Source organism: Anas platyrhynchos, chromosome 3, assembly GCF_047663525.1.
Source record: "Anas platyrhynchos isolate ZD024472 breed Pekin duck chromosome 3, IASCAAS_PekinDuck_T2T, whole genome shotgun sequence".
Classification (NCBI taxonomy): Eukaryota; Metazoa; Chordata; class Aves; order Anseriformes; family Anatidae; genus Anas; species Anas platyrhynchos.
The window spans coordinates 15,398,843-15,415,993 of NC_092589.1; the positions used below are offsets into that span (position 1 = coordinate 15,398,843).

General features: G+C 47.1%; 1 protein-coding gene across 9 annotated transcripts in view; it reads right to left on the reverse strand.

Moving 5' to 3' along the window:
- Positions 1-571: 571 nt before the first annotated feature.
- TTBK1 (tau tubulin kinase 1) overlaps positions 572-17,151 on the reverse strand; it is a 103,382-nt gene continuing 86,802 nt past the window's right edge. For all 9 annotated transcript variants that reach the window (XM_027453547.3, XM_038176969.2, XM_038176967.2 and 6 more), the window contains 2 exons: positions 7,708-9,302; positions 572-7,276 (listed from right to left, as the gene is read on the reverse strand). In XM_027453547.3, coding sequence (XP_027309348.3) covers positions 6,850-7,276; positions 7,708-9,302 — 2,022 coding nt within the window. In that variant the 3' untranslated portion in view covers positions 572-6,849. The remainder of the gene's footprint in view (positions 7,277-7,707; positions 9,303-17,151) is intronic.

Sequence of the window (17,151 nt, forward strand, 5' to 3'; positions counted from 1 at the left end):
GATGCAGTGCATGTCTTTATGTCTGTTCATCCCTGTGCACAAGTTTCTGAGTTCCTAATTAATTTATTTTCACACCAATCTTCTGAGCCTTTCATTAAAACTTTGTACCCCTCGCTGGTCTGCCAGTCCATCTGTCCTGCCTGTGGCATTGACAGTACTTCAGAGAAGGTGGCTCTAGGGATGCTGGTCTTTAACCTCCTGCCTAAGATCCTAAATGTTGCTGCCTGCCCCTTCCTCCATCAGCCATACCCACACAGATGATAATCCCCAGCTCTTTGTCATTCCCAGCCTCTTGCAGGGAGGCAGGTCCAACACACTCACCTCCCTGCAGAGCGTGAGCAACCGAGGAGTTGTGATGATGTAGGAAAAAATAACCTACCTTGTGGGGAGATCTTATGGCAACTCGGGACACCGTGGTTGCAGCAGGAGGGGTCGGAGAAGCAATGGGAGCCCCAGTTGCCATACAACTGGAATGAAACCTGAGCATAACTGCAGCAAAAGCCCTTTGCCAAAAATTCAGGTAGCATTTCTGCTTCGCGTGGCAACACCAATGAACGGGAGAAGACACCGATGAAAAGGTAGACAGGCTTTTAATGGCATGATCAAGAAACCCCCTTTTAATAACAAATCTAATGACAACTGTGTCTGATATGAACAAGAAATGGCATCATCGTTTATTTTTTTTTCTTTTTTAAGACGTGATCTGAAGTTATGACAAATGCCGGGTGGATCTGTACACAGACAGGGCCTCTGTGATGCATGCCAGATTTTATGGCCAAGAAATTTGCCATGCAGTTGAACCGGATTGTGGTTCCTGGTCGGAGTTGTACATTCTGTTTGCAGTGTGTAAACATTCTCGAGCTGCTTTCCTAACGAATGCAAAGGAGATATGTAGAGAGATTTAGCCTCGGGACCCAGTCGCATTCCCAGACAGTACCAAGGAGCAAGAGTCCTGTCTCCAGGCCAAAAGACTTTGTCGGACTGTGTCAAGAGGTGAAGGAAAACAACATCGGTGCGCCAGCTATGATGTCTGAGTGTAGAGTCCCAGGGTAATGTGTTGAAAGGAGATATACAAAATTATCTGCGTTTCCAGCTCCAATTCCCATCCAGAGAAGAAGCGGCCCAGGTCCCACACGACAGCAGTGTCACTGACACTGGTTTTCACACACGGACTGGATTTAGATGTGGACTCCTTGCCTAGCCCCTGTGTTCTGCAGAGCTCTTCACACCACCTGCGGACGGCAGCCCAAGAACTACCCTGGCACCCCAGCAGCCATTTACTCAAGTGCCACGTAGACAGCAGCCCCTGCCTCCCTCAGCAACCCCGCGCTCACACCTCGGTCCCTACCAGGAACCTACCCGTGGATTTGCTGTGGTAGCTCCCTTCCTGCTATCTTAACATCAGCTGCCTCTGCTGTTACCATCAGCACGGTCCCAGTCCTTCAAAGATCAGCAAGAGGCTGAGGAAGAGCAAAAAATATTTAGGGTTCTGCAGAGGACTGTGGGAGCCAGCCAGCAGGGAGTCCTTGGGCACTCACCCTGCTCTCAGTGGTTCAGACACACAAAACAAGAGGAAAGGACCTTGGAGCAGCTGGCAAATGGATGGAGTTACAGGTGGTTGCAAATGCCCAGGTGGTCCCTGTGTGCTTTGTGAAACCAGCCTATCGCAGATACAGCTCAGGCCAGTTAAGCCAGAAGAAGCTTGTTCGAAGCCAAACTCATCAGGTCCACAAAGGGACTTGTACCGTGTTCACGGGATTAATTTAACTGCAGTTTATTGATGTGTGGACCAAGGCCTTAGGTGGGCATCAGTGTCTGTGCACAAGGAGTAGTGGTGGGATCATGCCACGGGGCAGTGAACTATACAGGGAAGGGAGAGGTGTGCTAAGGGACCATCGAGCTACTGCTGGAGCTGGTCAGGCTGTAAGGAGATGTTTAGCCATCTTCTGACAGAGGATCTACGCTGAGAAAACACCTCTGTGTTGGGAAGGAGAAACATCAAAGATACTGTTGCCCCAACACAACTTGCTTTGGATCGAAGCACGCCACTAGCACACAACACCGTGCTTGTGTCGGTGAAGGGCCACCACCCGAGCGGTCTCCAGACCCAGATCCATGGTTATTACAACTCTGATGGCAGGCACGAGGGCTGCCCACCGTCCAAGGCGGTGTGTTTTGGCCCCTGGTTCGTGGAGCCTCACTCACTCAGAGGGGTACCCTGTGTCGCCACCCACGTCACCGCACGGTCCTGCACACCCTGGAAGTCACGTAGCATCAGGGCACTTCTTCGAGGGTACCAGGATCCTTTTCAACCTTTAGCCACTATATATAATGGACACTACTTATATTATATCGTTATAATTTTATATATATTTATATATATATATTATAATACTCTCTACTTAGAAAGGGCAAGCAAAGTGTCCTGCCTCTCACAACGTCCAAGCACGGCTCAGAGATGCCTGTGACTGAAACACCTTTTGCACCAAGACAAGCAGAAGTGTATGTCCTGCCAACCAAGTTCAGGTTAGTGTCTCCAGCACGTGTTTACGCTCTTCCACGGCATTATCCTGATGGGCACCATCAGTCTTTTTGCTCCCTCTGCCCATATAACCTGTCGTCATGCTGTTGTAGTGCTGAGAACTGTCTTTCAGATCTGCCATACTCCCATATCCCAGTTTCTCTGTAAATGTCTCCTGGACAGACAGCACCCATTGACTCATTTTTAGCAGCCCATCCTCTCAGCCAGCACACAAGAAAGCAGGCAGGACATTTGCAGATCCCAGCAAAGCAAAAACTCTCAGCAGAGTGTTTGCGGCATCTCTCGATACCAGGTAGCCTCAAAGACACTTTTGCTCCCAGCACGCACAAGACCCCACAAAGCTCAACTCTGGGCATACTCCTGAGCAAATCCAAACCATCCCTGCCACCCACACACATGCACACACAGACACAAGCACGGCAGCGGGCTGTTCCAGGAGTCCCCTCAAAAACTACGGCTCTGTGCAACTGGCCAGGACAGACCCTGCAGCAAACACACCAACAGGGAACCTATGCGTCGTGTCAGGCTGCTTCCAGAAATCCCCACAAATGTGGAAAAGTGTTGGGAAGTCTGCTTCTCCTCCCCCAACTCCAAGCACATTTATTTATTTTTTCTACATGTTTCCTCTGGTCTGGTCAGCTGGATCTTCTCTGCTTATGCTACTGGTGGTGTTTGAGCATCCCTGCGTGTCCTTGAGGCTCGGCAGAGCCCATGCACCATGTTCCATGGCAGGGAACAGCAGGGCCATGCCTTTCCTGCCTTTTGGGGTTGTAACAGGGCACCTTGTCCTTCAGGGCTAGAGAAAGCTTAGATTGTCTGCTTTCAGCATCTCTGCTGACACCTGGAACAGGGAGCAAGCGTTCTGGTTTTGGCTGGGATAGAGCTAATTTTCTTCATAGAGGCTCACACTGTGCTATGTTTTGGATTTGTGATGAAAACAGTGCTGGTAACACAATGATATTTTAGTTATTACAGAGCAGTGCTACCACTGAAGGGCTTTTCAGCTTCTCGTGCTGCCCTGCCAGCGAGGACCCAGGACAGATGGCCCAAAGCAACCAGAGGGATATTCCATATCATATGGCATCATGCTGAACAATAAAACCGGGGAGGAAATAAGGAGGAGGAGGGGACAATCAGACCTATGGCATTTATCTTCTCAAGAAGCTATTCCACGTGATGGACCCTGCTTTCCTGGAGATGGCTGAACATCTGCCTGCTGAGGGGAAGTAGGGAATGAGTCCCTGGCCCTGCAGGGTTAACCCAAACCAGCAAGCCACCAAATCCTGGAGCACGTGCTGGTGCTCCCAGATCCGTGTGGATCCAGCTGCACTATCAGCCCAGCCCTGTCAAACAGCACGAGGAAAGGCTGTTATCTCCTGTGCTGGAAATCTTTCACTGACTTTCTGAAACCTGTGGGACCTCTCTGGTGGCTCTCCAACATGCGGCATGTGTCTTGCATGATGGGGAAACGACTGCACCACACCAGGGAGCTGTCACCTTGGTGTCACCAGCATCCTGCCCGCTACTCGTGGTTGGGTCATGGTAGGAAGACCTCTTAGAAGACACGGAGGTTTCTCAGAAAACCTTTTTAATAATAAAAAGTCACCACATTCCTGTGAAAGATTTCGCTGGATAGTCAATTCAGAACTAAAAGCTTGCCCAGTTTCTTCACCTGCCATTCTCAGCTACTCAGTCTTTCCTGCTTTCCTGTGCTAGATGGATTGAACAAATACAATGATTGTGCTTCATTGGCCTCCCACGATAAGGCAGGTTTGCTAATCCTATAAATAGTCCTACAGCACTCTTTCCAAGCTCTTTCAATGTCTTTTTGGCATGTATAAGACCTGGATGGAGCATCTGGTAATGGCTTCGCTGACAAAGTCTTACCATCTAAGCACTCCAAAATGAATGGTCTCTTGACAAAGCAATAGGAGTGTCATTACCATTTGTATTTCCAGAAAGAATCTGTAAGTTTGGGTTTATTCTGTTTTCTAGTTTCAAAACACGTGGGGCATATTTAGGACGTATTTGGACCAACACTTCAAACTCATGTGAAGGCATCGTGCCCCCAGAAGAAGTGGATGCACTCTCTGTCCTCTCCTTCCTCCACTTCTGGCAGAAGCGTTTGTGTGACCAAAGGCTAAACCTGACTGATGAATAGGTGAAAACTAAACCAGCAAACCAGAGTGCTTGTTGTCCTACTGGATCCATGTGCCCAGCCACTTCACCAAACAGCTGCCCCAGCGTAAGGTGGGACAGTGCAAAAAGCAGCTGGAACTTGGAGGGACCTCTGCTGTTGGTGGCAAAGGCAGCTCAGTCCATCAAACCACAACCTAGGTGTGGAGTTCCCAACGCTTCTCTTCAGAGATGAGAGCTGGGATGTGTTTTTAGCCTAGAAGCTATGCTTCTTACTCTACAAGGGCGAACAACTTTTAAGGAGAACAACAAACATTTTGAGCTGTATAACATAAATTCCTAGTGTTGCCAACACTGGAACTGTTGTGTAAAGAGGTAATTCCCATCACCTATTTCTAGGCATTTCCCTCTTCAGATGTTCAAGGAGTGCCCTGTTCTCCCAGCCACCCCATCACAGCTCTCACGCTCCATGCTTTCCAGAGCAGTTCCTGCAGATGTGAACAACTTCAGGATTCCTTGGACTTGATGGCCATGAATGTGGCTGTTTGCATGTGTGTTCAATGAATCAAGGTTATTACCATCCAGATTCCTCCATCGAGCTTTTTTGTCTGCAAATATTTACTGACGCTGCTAGTTGCAGCTGCAGGAATGGGTGGGCAGAACATCCACATTTTTGTTCTGCCTCATGCAAAGCCTCTTTTAGGCATGACAATGGAGTGAAGCCCAAAGTATTCGGGTCTGGAGTGTTTCCCCCTGTGCGGCGAGGGGAAAATTTTGTGACTACTTCAAGATCTCATCAGGCTCAGACAGGTATCAATCCTCCTGGCTTAAATTTTCAAACCTTCCGAATTAGTTGGGGGGCTAAAAAGTTGGTGCATAATTCTAAGTGAGAGCTAAGCTTCTGCTCTGATAAGATTATTTGAAGAGCACAGCCCTTGCTTTTGTATTCACATTGTTAGTTCTCACGCAACGTGTGGAAGAGCTGAGCACCGAGAAAGAGAAAGACATAAACCCGATCTCCCCGTTAGAAATGCACGAGATACCCACGGTGTACCAGCAAACCTCTCCTTGCAAAGCAGCAGCTTTTGAATATACTACAGGATAATTATTTCCCACCCTGCTGTGTAGGGGAACTTTCAACCACAGTGCCAAAATTCACAAACACCAAGAGCGTGAACAATAAAGCACAAGGAATTTCGGTGCAGAGGGCACCTGAGCTGAAGGCATCCAGTGACTATTCACATCTTCAGGATGGAGCTGTGTCTGGTGGACTACAGAACTGCGGCACCGACCACACTTTGAGAGGTTGAGAGGAACCACCCGTGTTGGGAGATGTGGTCTCCGCAGGTCACAGTTCGGTATTTGAGACAGAAGCAGCTGCAGTGTGCTCTCTTCCACATCAATTAGCAAGCGCTCTTGATTTCCCAGCAAGCTGCCAATACAGCCCTACTTCCACCTAAACACCTGCCACATGGGCATCTGCAGAAACAGACTGCCTCCTCTGTGGGACACCCTGGAGCAGGTAGGAGCATCCAGCAAGACCTGCCTGCCTCCCCCTCCTGCCTGCAGAGGCACCTCTGGGAAGGAGAGCAAAACCCCCTCCACCCCTCTCCTGCTCCTCTTCTCTCAGCTCACGACACATCCATCACCCTTGGCTGAGCTGGTGACAATCCTTCGCTTACACGGGTGGCAGGAGCTGAGCCAACACTCAGGTGCTGGCAGCCAAGGCTGGTGTTCTCCAGCAAAGAGAGAGGAGGGAGCTGCTTGCAGGACAGGAGCCTTCCTCCCCAGCAGGCCTTGCTCTCATCACCTCTGCTCCTCTTTCCGAAGCCAGGGTCGGTATTGGCGACTGGTATTGCTAACAGAGAGAGGGGAATGCCTAGGGAGAGGGGAGGGTTAGGCACTAGGCAGGCTGCCTGGGTGCTGCTTGGTGCTGTGCAGTAGCAAGCGTGAGCTGCGGACTGGATGTTTCCCTCGAAGAAGGCTCCGTGGCTCAGAGGCTCTCAGGCCCGTGGGAGCTGATCGCGACGGTGTGGGGGGAGAGTGAGTGAAGCATTGAAGTACAGCTACTGCTATACACTCGTGGTTCCGGCATGGAAGGCTGTGCTGCAGCATCTCAAGTGTATACTATATGCAGAAGTTACCCAGTCTGTCAGGTTGGCAGAGGATCATTATCTGGCAGCTGCCTTACTTTCCGGGGACACCTGCTTTCCTTTGGTTGCTGGACTCTGAGTCTGGGTTTTTCCTCTTTGACGTTTTTTGGCCACACCAGGAGAGGGCAGGGAGTCTCCTGTTGGCCCCGGGGCCTGAGCTTGGGGCTGAGGTCGGGGGGAAGGTGGAACTCGCTGAAGGGCAGTCCCTGGCTTATGCTGCCGGCAGGGAGAAGGACTTTCCCTCCGAGGCAGCAACTGGCTTCTGGGGGAAGCACTGGGGTTTTTTGAAGGAAGAACAGGGCTCCGAGGGGATGCACAACTGGACCTCCGTGAGCTGCTCCGTGGAGGAAGAGAAGTGGAACTTGGTGAAGGAGGAGGCCGACTTTGTGTCTGTGTTGTTCGGCCATCGTTTGGGACATTTCCAGCTGGTCTCTGTGCCTGAAGCCTGCAAGGAAAGAGAAGAGGGGGGGATGAAGAGGAATTTCTGTGAAAATCTCCGGGCAGCTAAATGCAATAGCCAGGTCAAGTGCCGCTACGGAGTCAAGGCCACATTAAACATGCTGCAGAATTGAGAGCTCAATAAAGGAGGGATCTACTATTAGCAGCATCAGAGCAAATAAAAGAGCTCATGGAAGGGAAGAAGACTTCACAGCCAGGGCAAGTGAAGAGGGGCTTGGCCTTTTGGCCAGACTCAGGCAAAGACGACAGCAGAGGTGGGAATGTTAGACATCAGCGAACTGAAATGAAATGTAAGAAACAGGAACGGACCACTCATTCAGGCCAAGTGAAGAGTAAAGGAGTGGGAGGTGAGCAAATCCCCCACTGTGATTCCTTAACAAGTCCAATATCCTGCATTGTTCAGCATTTCAGGCTTACCTGTGGGCAACAGCAGCATCCTGTGGGGAGCTACACAGCACCGCCATCGCCATGGCTGTGGAGCTCTCAGACTTCATGGCCTCTAGCGGTGTTTTCACTGGCGTGATGGGCCGAGGAATTCTGCTCTTTGTGCTTATGAGTTTCTCTTCTTTCCCCAGGAGGCCAGCTTTCTCCTTCCCTGCCTTTCGTGGGATGGAGTCATCAGAGTCGTGGGTGTCCTCCTCAGAACCGGTGGCTGACAGGGTTTCTGAGGCCCGCCGCCTCTCGTCGCTGGAGGATGCTGAGGAGGACGCCCCCGAGGCCAGCCTGAGGAGGCGGTTTTGCCTCTTCTCCATCACGAGACGAGCCAAGTCAGGTTGCTTTGCCCTCTTATAAAGCCTCTCCTTGGCTGAGAGTGACGTTGAGAGATCTGAGCCAGTGTCCTCCTCAGAGAACAAAATGGGGATCCGGCTTCTATACCTAGAGCCCAGAGGCCTCCTGGGACCCTGCTGTGGTGTGTCCAGGAGGATCTCTGCTGGCTTAAGGTGTTCTGTTACTGACGCTGACTTCTCAAGCTCAGGCTCCTTCGTGACCACCTCGGCAGGCTCTTCCAAATCCAGAGAGAGTGCTACTTTGTCCAAGGACTCTGGCTTGTCCTCTGGAGGCTTTGCTATGCCGTTGGGAATGGTCTGCTGCTCTCCCACCGTCTCCGAGGCGATTTCAATGTGATTAGCCGAAAGTGCACAGCTCTCTGTCTCTGCCCCTTCTAGCCCCGAATGGATGCTTCCATTCTCTACCAGCACCAGGTTATCTTCCAGCTCCTCTTCAATAATCACCTCTTCAAACTGGCCCGGAGGACAGTACTCCTCGTGCCTCATGAGCTGGCCGCTGGAAGACATGACATTTAAGTGGGTCTTTTCAGCTATATGAACAAATGTGCGCTCAACTTTGGTAAACGGGGAAGAAGCTGTAGCCACTGCCACGGGAGGCTTTGGTTCGGATTTAAGGACTGAGGACAGGGTCCCTGGCTCAGATACATCTAGTTGGCTACCCATCGGCTGCGGCCGCTCGCTCTGAGGTGTCAGTGCGGCAAGAGTCCCCAGATCAACTTCTGGAGCCAAGTCTGTGGTCACCGGGGACTTTTTCAGATCACCTGGTGAAAACAGCACTAGTGTTTTTGAGCCTTCCTCCAGTTCCAGGTCCCCATCAGCCGTGGAAGCTCGACCCTTGGATCCCTTCTGGTCATCGGCCAGGAGTGTGGATGGTGCACACTCCTGGCTGCGCTCTGTGCTTTTTTGACTCAGGTCACTGCTGGAACCACTATGCATGTCAATCTCATCCCCTTCCTCCTCTGCCTCCTCCTCATCTTCTTCTTCCTCCTCGTCTTCTTCCTCGTCTTCTTCCTCCTCTTCTTTTCCATTCATTTCCAGATAAGGTTCCAGGGGTTTGCAAGGAGCAGTTAGGACAACATTTGAGAAATCAACTCTCTTTATCCGCTGGGATACCTTAGGCTTCTCCCAGTAGTCTGACACATCTTTTCTGAAGTCTTGGTAAGGCAAACTTAAAGGCACCGCCTTGGGCAGACCATTCATTTCAAATGACTTCAGTGTATATGCCTGCCAGAAAACACATAGGACAAAAGAAAAAGTTTAGTATTCAGACATATCACTGGCACAAACGTCATCAGCATCAACAACAGTGGGAAGCATCAGTGGAAAGCATCTAGACCAATTCCAAAAAAATTCCAAATTGATTCCAAAAAACACATTGGAGCAGTGACAACTCAGTTATAAGATTAGTACCAACCTTAGGAAGGAGAGATTCACAAAGACACTTATCAACAAAGACAAAAGAAAACATGCCAAAGGAGTTTCTTTGTTAGCAGTCATTAACTTGGACTAGAAAGGCCTCTTTGCAAGCAGTTCTTCAGGATTTTTTCACGTCTCCCAATCTTCCTCAGTACTTACCTATTAATTTCAGTACTTATATATTTATTTCAGTACTTATATATTCACTCCTTCCTTACTAGAACTATTCAGCAACTCTCTTTTATGCCCAGGCCACAGTAAGCTCAAGGACCCCCTCTGGGGTAGGTACATTTCCTGACCACTTCAGAGTACCATCCAATGTTGTCCCACAGCAACAACCTTTGTAGCTCTTCTGTGCTCCCCTGCTGTGCTTTCCATCTCTCCCTTCTGATTGCATTTTATGTCCAGTAACTTCTAATTCTGTCTTCTACAGGCATCTGTTTTCATTAAAATGACCAGCCAGTAAGTCACAAATGCTGACACAAAAAGTACCTTTATTAGGTTCTGGTGTGTCCAACCACTAAAAGCAATGGAGAACTGAACTGTTGGAGGAGACATGCGTTTTTCAAGTTGCAGTCTGTGGAGGGATGACTGCCCATAAGGCTACAGGAGAAGACTGTGAAATGTTTGAAAATAAAACGTAGAAAAGCAACAGTTCACTCACACTCTTGACTGAACAAGGAAAAGAAGGACAAAATAAATAGGAAGTGCCTATCCAAGTTTAGTCTAATTAACAATTGTTGTAAATGAAAATCGTAGTAGCAACACTCTGCAGAATGGATTTCTTTAAAGATATTTAGGTGACCTCTTTCCTCTAGAGAATTAGAAACCATCATATCTTTTTACTCCAATGCCACAACTTCAATTTGCACTGAAAATTCCTTGTTACATCTCTCCTAATAATTGTGCCTGAAAATGTAAGATCTCTATGCTCACATGGAACAGGGACATGTCAAATAGATTTGTGGGCAGCTCTGAGCAATTATGCATGGTGATAGATTGTTCTTCCAAAATGAAGAGGCACTCATTATTCAGTACTCCTGGATTCATTTGTATTTTGGTTGTTTCCTCATTTTTCCTTAACCATTGACAAAGCCTACCTGCTGCCACCTTCATTTTTCTATCTATCCTATAAAATAAATCACAGGCTGGCTTTGGCAATGCCTTTGGAGTCCAAAGCTTATTCTCATCTCTCCTTAAAGCAGAAACCTTGCCCTGAGGATGGCCCTGTATTAAGCAGATTTGGGCTGTTACTGATTTGCTCTACCTTTTCCATCAGGTTGGCAGATGTGGAGCTTTGACTATTTAGATGGACCTACCACCATTTGTGAAGGAAATATCCTACTAGGCTTCCTCCCTCTGTTTCTCTGAGGCACTTCCTGGAAATTAATCCATTTGGAGCCCAAGGTTGGATTTGTCCTGTTGGCTAGATTTGCTCTTCTCGAGAAATACACCCACTGTACAAATCTGCTTATCCCTGGAGTCCTGGTCAAGCAGGCATGCTTCCCCAGCTTTGGGACTGGACCCAAAGAAGCTGTAACCAACGTCTTGCTTTGTGCTGAGCTTCCCACTGGAAAGGATGCTCCGACACCAACAGCAGGTCACTCACTGCTCTACTTCACCCTGCTGTGGTTGATGGTACACTTGGGGGATCCTATGAACTTTTGATATTCATTTTATTCTCTGCTTCTAGCTAATATCTCAGCAGCCTTCTGGGAATATCAGCAAACCCAACATGCACACAGTTGGCATACTGTTTTAGCATCCTCTGTCCTGTCTCCAGCACCCCCTCCTTCTTCAACCATTCTTTCTTTTGCAAGGCATCAGAAGTTCTTCTGAGATAATTTATATATATATATAAAATATAGCAAACCAAGCAAAAAGGTATGACCCTGAGCTGAATAGCACAACATTGCTGTAATATAAATTACGGTTCTTGCCCTCTTCTGCTCTGGTTATCCTTTGCTATTGTTGAGTCATGCTGCAGATACTTTACCAACCTCCACATATTTCTGCCTCTGCCTGTACAAATTCCTTGTGGTATTCAGCAAATGGACTGACTGCCTTTCTGTCTGTCATTTCATTTTCTCTGTGTATTTTCTATTGCCCTGCTTGGACACTGCAGTGACACAACATTGATTGTTTGGCTTCTGCCTACCTTTGGCAGACTCGGACTATTTAACCTATCGCATGCACTACCCAAAGACTGGCAAAATTCATTCCTCAAAGCATCCTGAGGCTGTGGTTGTTTTGTCACTGCAAGCCCATCATGGAGAAAATCCAAAGAGCATAAATATGCCAAAAACAAAAGACAAAAGTTATTAACAACCCCAAGTAAAAGAGATGTTGAAATGAGTCTTGGGTCAAATATTACTTTAACACATATTTTCTTACCTCCACTACTATCACCATCTGAAGCTGTTAACAAGGAAGACAGTCCCAGGGAGTCAAAGTCTGAGACTGTGTTCACTGTTGAGTTAATGTGATCAGCAGCTACCTGCAAGTAGCCTTGCTGCTGAACAGGCTGTTCCTACTCTGAAGCCCTCAGCAGAGAAGGTTGTGTCCTCTCTTGACATACATCACGTGTCTTTGTTGCTACTGAACGCTCACTTGCTCTAGGACTGTTCCTCAGGGGCTGGAGGACATCCTTTCTGCTCTGCTGTACCAATGGGGAGGACTCGTTGGAGGATACTGGAAGGTCAGGACTAGAGAGGCTTAGCTCATGTCTCAAATTTGTAGAATAACAAAGATGTATGGAATATCTGAAGGTCTCTGCTCCAATCACACCTCAAAGAAAGACCAACTTAGGTCGCTCTGGGCCTTTTCCAGCTGAATTCTGAGTATCTCCAAGGACGGAGATCCCACAGTCACTTTGGGACCCTGTCCAAGTGTTTGACAATCTTCAGGGTGATTTTTTTTCCTTTACATCTAATTCCTATATCTAATTTTCCTTTTCATTCAATTTTTGTCCAGTGTATCATGACCTTTCACTGTGCACCTCTGAGAAGAATCTAGCATCATCCTCTCATCGGGTAGTTCAAGAAAAATAAGATCCTGCCCCAATTCTTCTCCTTTTAAGGCCAAATAAATGCAGCTCTCTCAGCCTCTCCTCATATGTCCTACCTCTCTGATTCCTAACCATGCTGGTGGCTCTCTGCTAGGCTCACTCCACTGTGTCAAGATCTTTTACTGGGGAGCCCCAGCCTGGATACTGTACTCTAGATCAGATTTCACAAATGCCTAATAGAGAGAAATAATTGCTTCCCTCACCCTACTGGTGCTCATGAAGATGTTCTGCAGAGTTGCCACCAGCCAGGACTGTCCTGTTGGATGGGGTCCCTCAAGGTGGAGGGCTTTGTTCTCCACAGGTCCCTACTTGAAAGAACTGGTGGGCTCACCAGCTTAAGAAAGAACAGGAACTATGCCATGAGCTGAGGTAGCTACTCCATTTAAAAAAGCTACTGAAACTGTGAATGAGCAAAGCTATGCTGGAGCTGGCTCTACCTGGGTCAAAAGGCCTTGCTTTGCTCCAGCACACTCTGATCTCTGCTTATGCTGCTCACTTTTTCAGAAGACGTATTGACTGTCCTTGGACAGTCAACTGTTTTTTCCCAACTCCTTGGGCTAAGATCTCAAATCCCAACTTTCTCATAACTTGTCAGTTGTTCAGGAGTGCATACAGCAGTATGTGGATGTATCCAAGTGTGTGTTCCCCACAAAGTCTGCACATTTCACCTCTTAAACACTCTTGTCTCTCCATCAAACCTTACTGCATGTAAATTCAATGTGGCTGGTTATTTTGGGTAGCAATACGTATTTGGGAGGTAGCAAATATCCCTGCTTTGCACAGAGGACACTTAAAATATAGAGGGGAGGTCTCTCTTTTTCAGGAGAGAAAAAGACCTACCTGCTGGCATTTGGCAGAGTCAGGACCAGCCCCTTGAAGACCATCTCTCCCTGTGCTCATGAATACCCAGGCAGACTCCGGGACTTTGTGTTTACTGTAAACAGGTAGGGTACCAAATTTGCAGGATGACTGGCACTGGGAAAGCCTCAGAGGAGGCTGCCATCACCCCATACAGGCTGCAAAGTTCCTACAGCCTGGTGATGTTGCAAATACTGCAAAAATCGGCAAAGATGCAGTTTCCCCTTTGTGACTGGGAATGTAGCCAGATGTCCTTCTCAGGACAGAAGCATGGAGAGGACTCATACCAATGTGTTCAGAAGCAGTACTGGTATCCAGGTCATTAATATGCTCTCATAACCATCCTGCCCCATTCCAAGATGCACACACTCTGTGCAGGTCCCTACAACAATGAAGAGTGATGACAGTGCCTGTTCTACCTGTGTTATCTTCTGGTGATCTCAGGAATCATAAGGGCATGGAGAAGAGACCCCATAACTTGCCTGTGCGTATGTCTCCACGCTGTGGCAGTCCCTGTCATGGCACAGAGTGGGTCCAGTGTCCATGGGAAAGAAAAAAAAAAAAAAAAAAAAAAACAAAACCAAAAACCTGCTTGCCTGAGCACATCTGCATTGCTGTGGGGGAGAGGGAACATTTTCCTCTGGGAGCCTCATCAAGTTTCCATCAGACTGTAGGATGGGTGGCAGGGGGGCTTGCTACCCCCCTTCCATCTCTTGTTTTTAGACAGTTTAAGTGGAATAATTTGTGAAAGAAACAGATAGAGGAAAAATGTTGCTGTGATATGACTGGATGCAAACCAGTGAAATTAGTGCTAGCCTACAGTTACATAAATAGAAGTCACAATGTGGCCTTCCCAAATGTGGCCTTCTCCAACAGTCACAAGACCTTGTTTCTATTCCCAGATTGGACTTAACTGAGAGTTTTCAGTGGTTACATTGGTAAATGATAATTAAACTCTCCCTGTTCTAACAGAGCTCCTCTACCTCCTGCCCATGCTCCCATGTACCCAAGAATGAGCAGGGGACACCTTCCCAGAGCTGGAAAGCAAGGGGGGTAGAAAAGCAAAGCGAGAAAGCAAACAAAAAACCCAGCCAACACCAAGATGCTGCCTTTGATTCTTTAATAAGGTTTTGGTAGTATACAAGCTCTTTTTTTCTTTCTTTTTCCGATTGTCTGGATTAACATACATGGATTTAAAAAAGGCACAAAATCCATTGCACAGCTTCTGTTTTGTTTGTTTTTGATGACATTGCCTGTTCATTGTGGTTTCAAGTGTAGGATTTTACAGTACTTTGCAGCATTTACAGCATGGTCTACATACAGGTAATCAATGCATGCTTTTATACAGGAGACAGAATTCAAATTCTCTCTCAGTATGTCTATATACACAATAATACAGTGTTTTTTTCTTCTGAAAAAAGCTTTAAATCGGTCTTGCATGCTCGGTGTGCCAGAAGAATTAGTGCAAGCATATATTACAGTGTTATTGCAGTACAAAAAGGGGTTGACATTAGGCTCTAAAGGGATTAGATACAGGAAGAATAAAAAGACTCAGGGAAAACAAGCTTTGGATCCCTTTAGTCAACTACGTCCTTCCAAATCGATCCCTACTCAGTACCACCTTTAAAGCTACAGCAGCCGCTTCTTCTCCATCTCCCTGCTGCCCTCCCCCTGAGATGAGCTTCCACAGCTTCTTCATACCTTCTGTCCCTAGCAATTGATGAGGACTTCTGGCAGCTCGAGGAAGCCCTTCTGCTGCGCCTCCTAATGCTGGAGACCTGCATAAAGGGGACTTTCCTGAGATCCACTGCTCCCAGCAAACTCAAGTCCCAGCGGGTGAAGTTTCCCAAACAAACCAGGAAGCACAACAGGTTACCTACAGGTTTCGTCTCCTCTCAGTAGAAATGACTACAGAAACCCAAATTCACCTCCAAATTGAAAATCAATGGTTAAATACGGTTTGGACTCTCTCCTGCTTAGCAGCAACTGAAGTCTAAGAGGTGACACAAGGTAATGCAAAGGAAGGATATGCTGGTCCCTGAGATTCTTCATGGGAGCTGAGAAGTCCAAGAAGCAGAAATCAAGTTCCCAACGTGACATCAATTGTTCCATTGGGAATGGGAAGAGGCCTTAGTCCTGAGAGATGCAGATGGCACACAGACAGCAAGAGCCATAGTCCGGTCTTCCCTGTAACAGCTTTGAGTTGGATACTATCAGGACCTTAGCATATCCTGGAAGTGACATTATCCTCTGCCAATATAGACTAAACTTGTTTGGGACTGGGAGATCTGGCAGGATTTAGGGTAGTGAGTGGAAAAACTAGAATCTGAGTTTCTGAAGCAGCTTTTTCTTCAAACCAGCATCAGATGAGGTAAAAGTAGCAGGGGTCTTAGAGCTGCCACACTTGCTTGCAGGGTCTCTGTGTTCCAAGAATCAGCACCATAAATGTCAGAGAGATGTTCTTTCCAGCGCCTTACCATCAAATGCTCCATAGCCTTTCTTTTTTTTTTTTATTTTTTTTTTTTCAGCAAAGTGGATAGGACAGTCCAGTCCTATGCTGGAGTACTCTGCTCCTCTCTATTTGTGCTTTCATATGTTGTTAGGTTTGTGCCAGTTTTCCTAGCATCTTGGACAAAAGCAATAGCTCATTAAAGGTAGTACACCTGCCACGTAGCTTCCCAACTCTGTACCCACCAGTGTCTCCAGCAAGAGGCAATGCAGAGCTCCCTGTCTGAGCAGACACGCAGACCACCTCATTTTTATCACTCAGAAGAGACTCAGGAAATGGCGAGCAAAGTGGAAGGAAATGCTAATCCAAAAATTGTTATAGTCCCTAATTATAAAGGCAACTTAATAGCAGCAAGAAAGAAGGAAATTCTGAGAGCTAAACATCTTCCTTATCCATAAAACTAACCATAAGCCAGCGGTGCTGAATAAGAAACAGGTCTGGCTTTTTTCAGGAAGGACCAAACTCAAGGGGTGAGAGTCCCAGAGAAATCCTCCTTTTTTTGACTTTTAGTTCAGAGGAAATTTGCCATTGTTGTGTTTCACATTGCCAGATCTATTAATTGCACTCATAATTAAACTGAGAAACTTGTTGGAGTTGTTGGAGGAAGCCCTGGGGATTCTTATGAGGCAAGTGCACTAGATGAGGTAACCGACTCGAAACACTTTGCATATGAAAAAATAAAACCTCCAAACATAAAGCATTTTTCTTTTTTAACACCGAAAGACATGCAAGTGAATGTAAAATGGGGATTGCTTCCAGTCCCCAGGTTACACAGTTAGCAGCTTGTTAAAAATGTACATTCATTGTAACATTTCTTCAATGGTACGTGTAATACAAAGGAGTTGCAATACATCAAATAATCCTTGGAAACATTTCCCATAAATGATTCTTTGTGATGTCCCATGGAACTGTAGATGTGGTCTGTGTGTTATAGCGACCCCAACACAAAAACACATGGTGTAGAAATGCAACAAAAAGGAAGGTAGTACTGCAACGATCAGCCTTTACACATTTTATTTAATGTTTTTTTAACATTACCCAAAATAAGTGTTTGCATACTAATAAATTACGTCCCAAGTAGCAGCACCGTTCCTATCACCAGAACACTCTGCCACCAGCTGACAGTGAACGGAGGGATACGTTTGCTACAAGACATTCAGTGAAAAAAAACTGGGCTGAGCCAAGTTGCTGAAAACATTTGCTCAGATCTGCAACACGCAAGG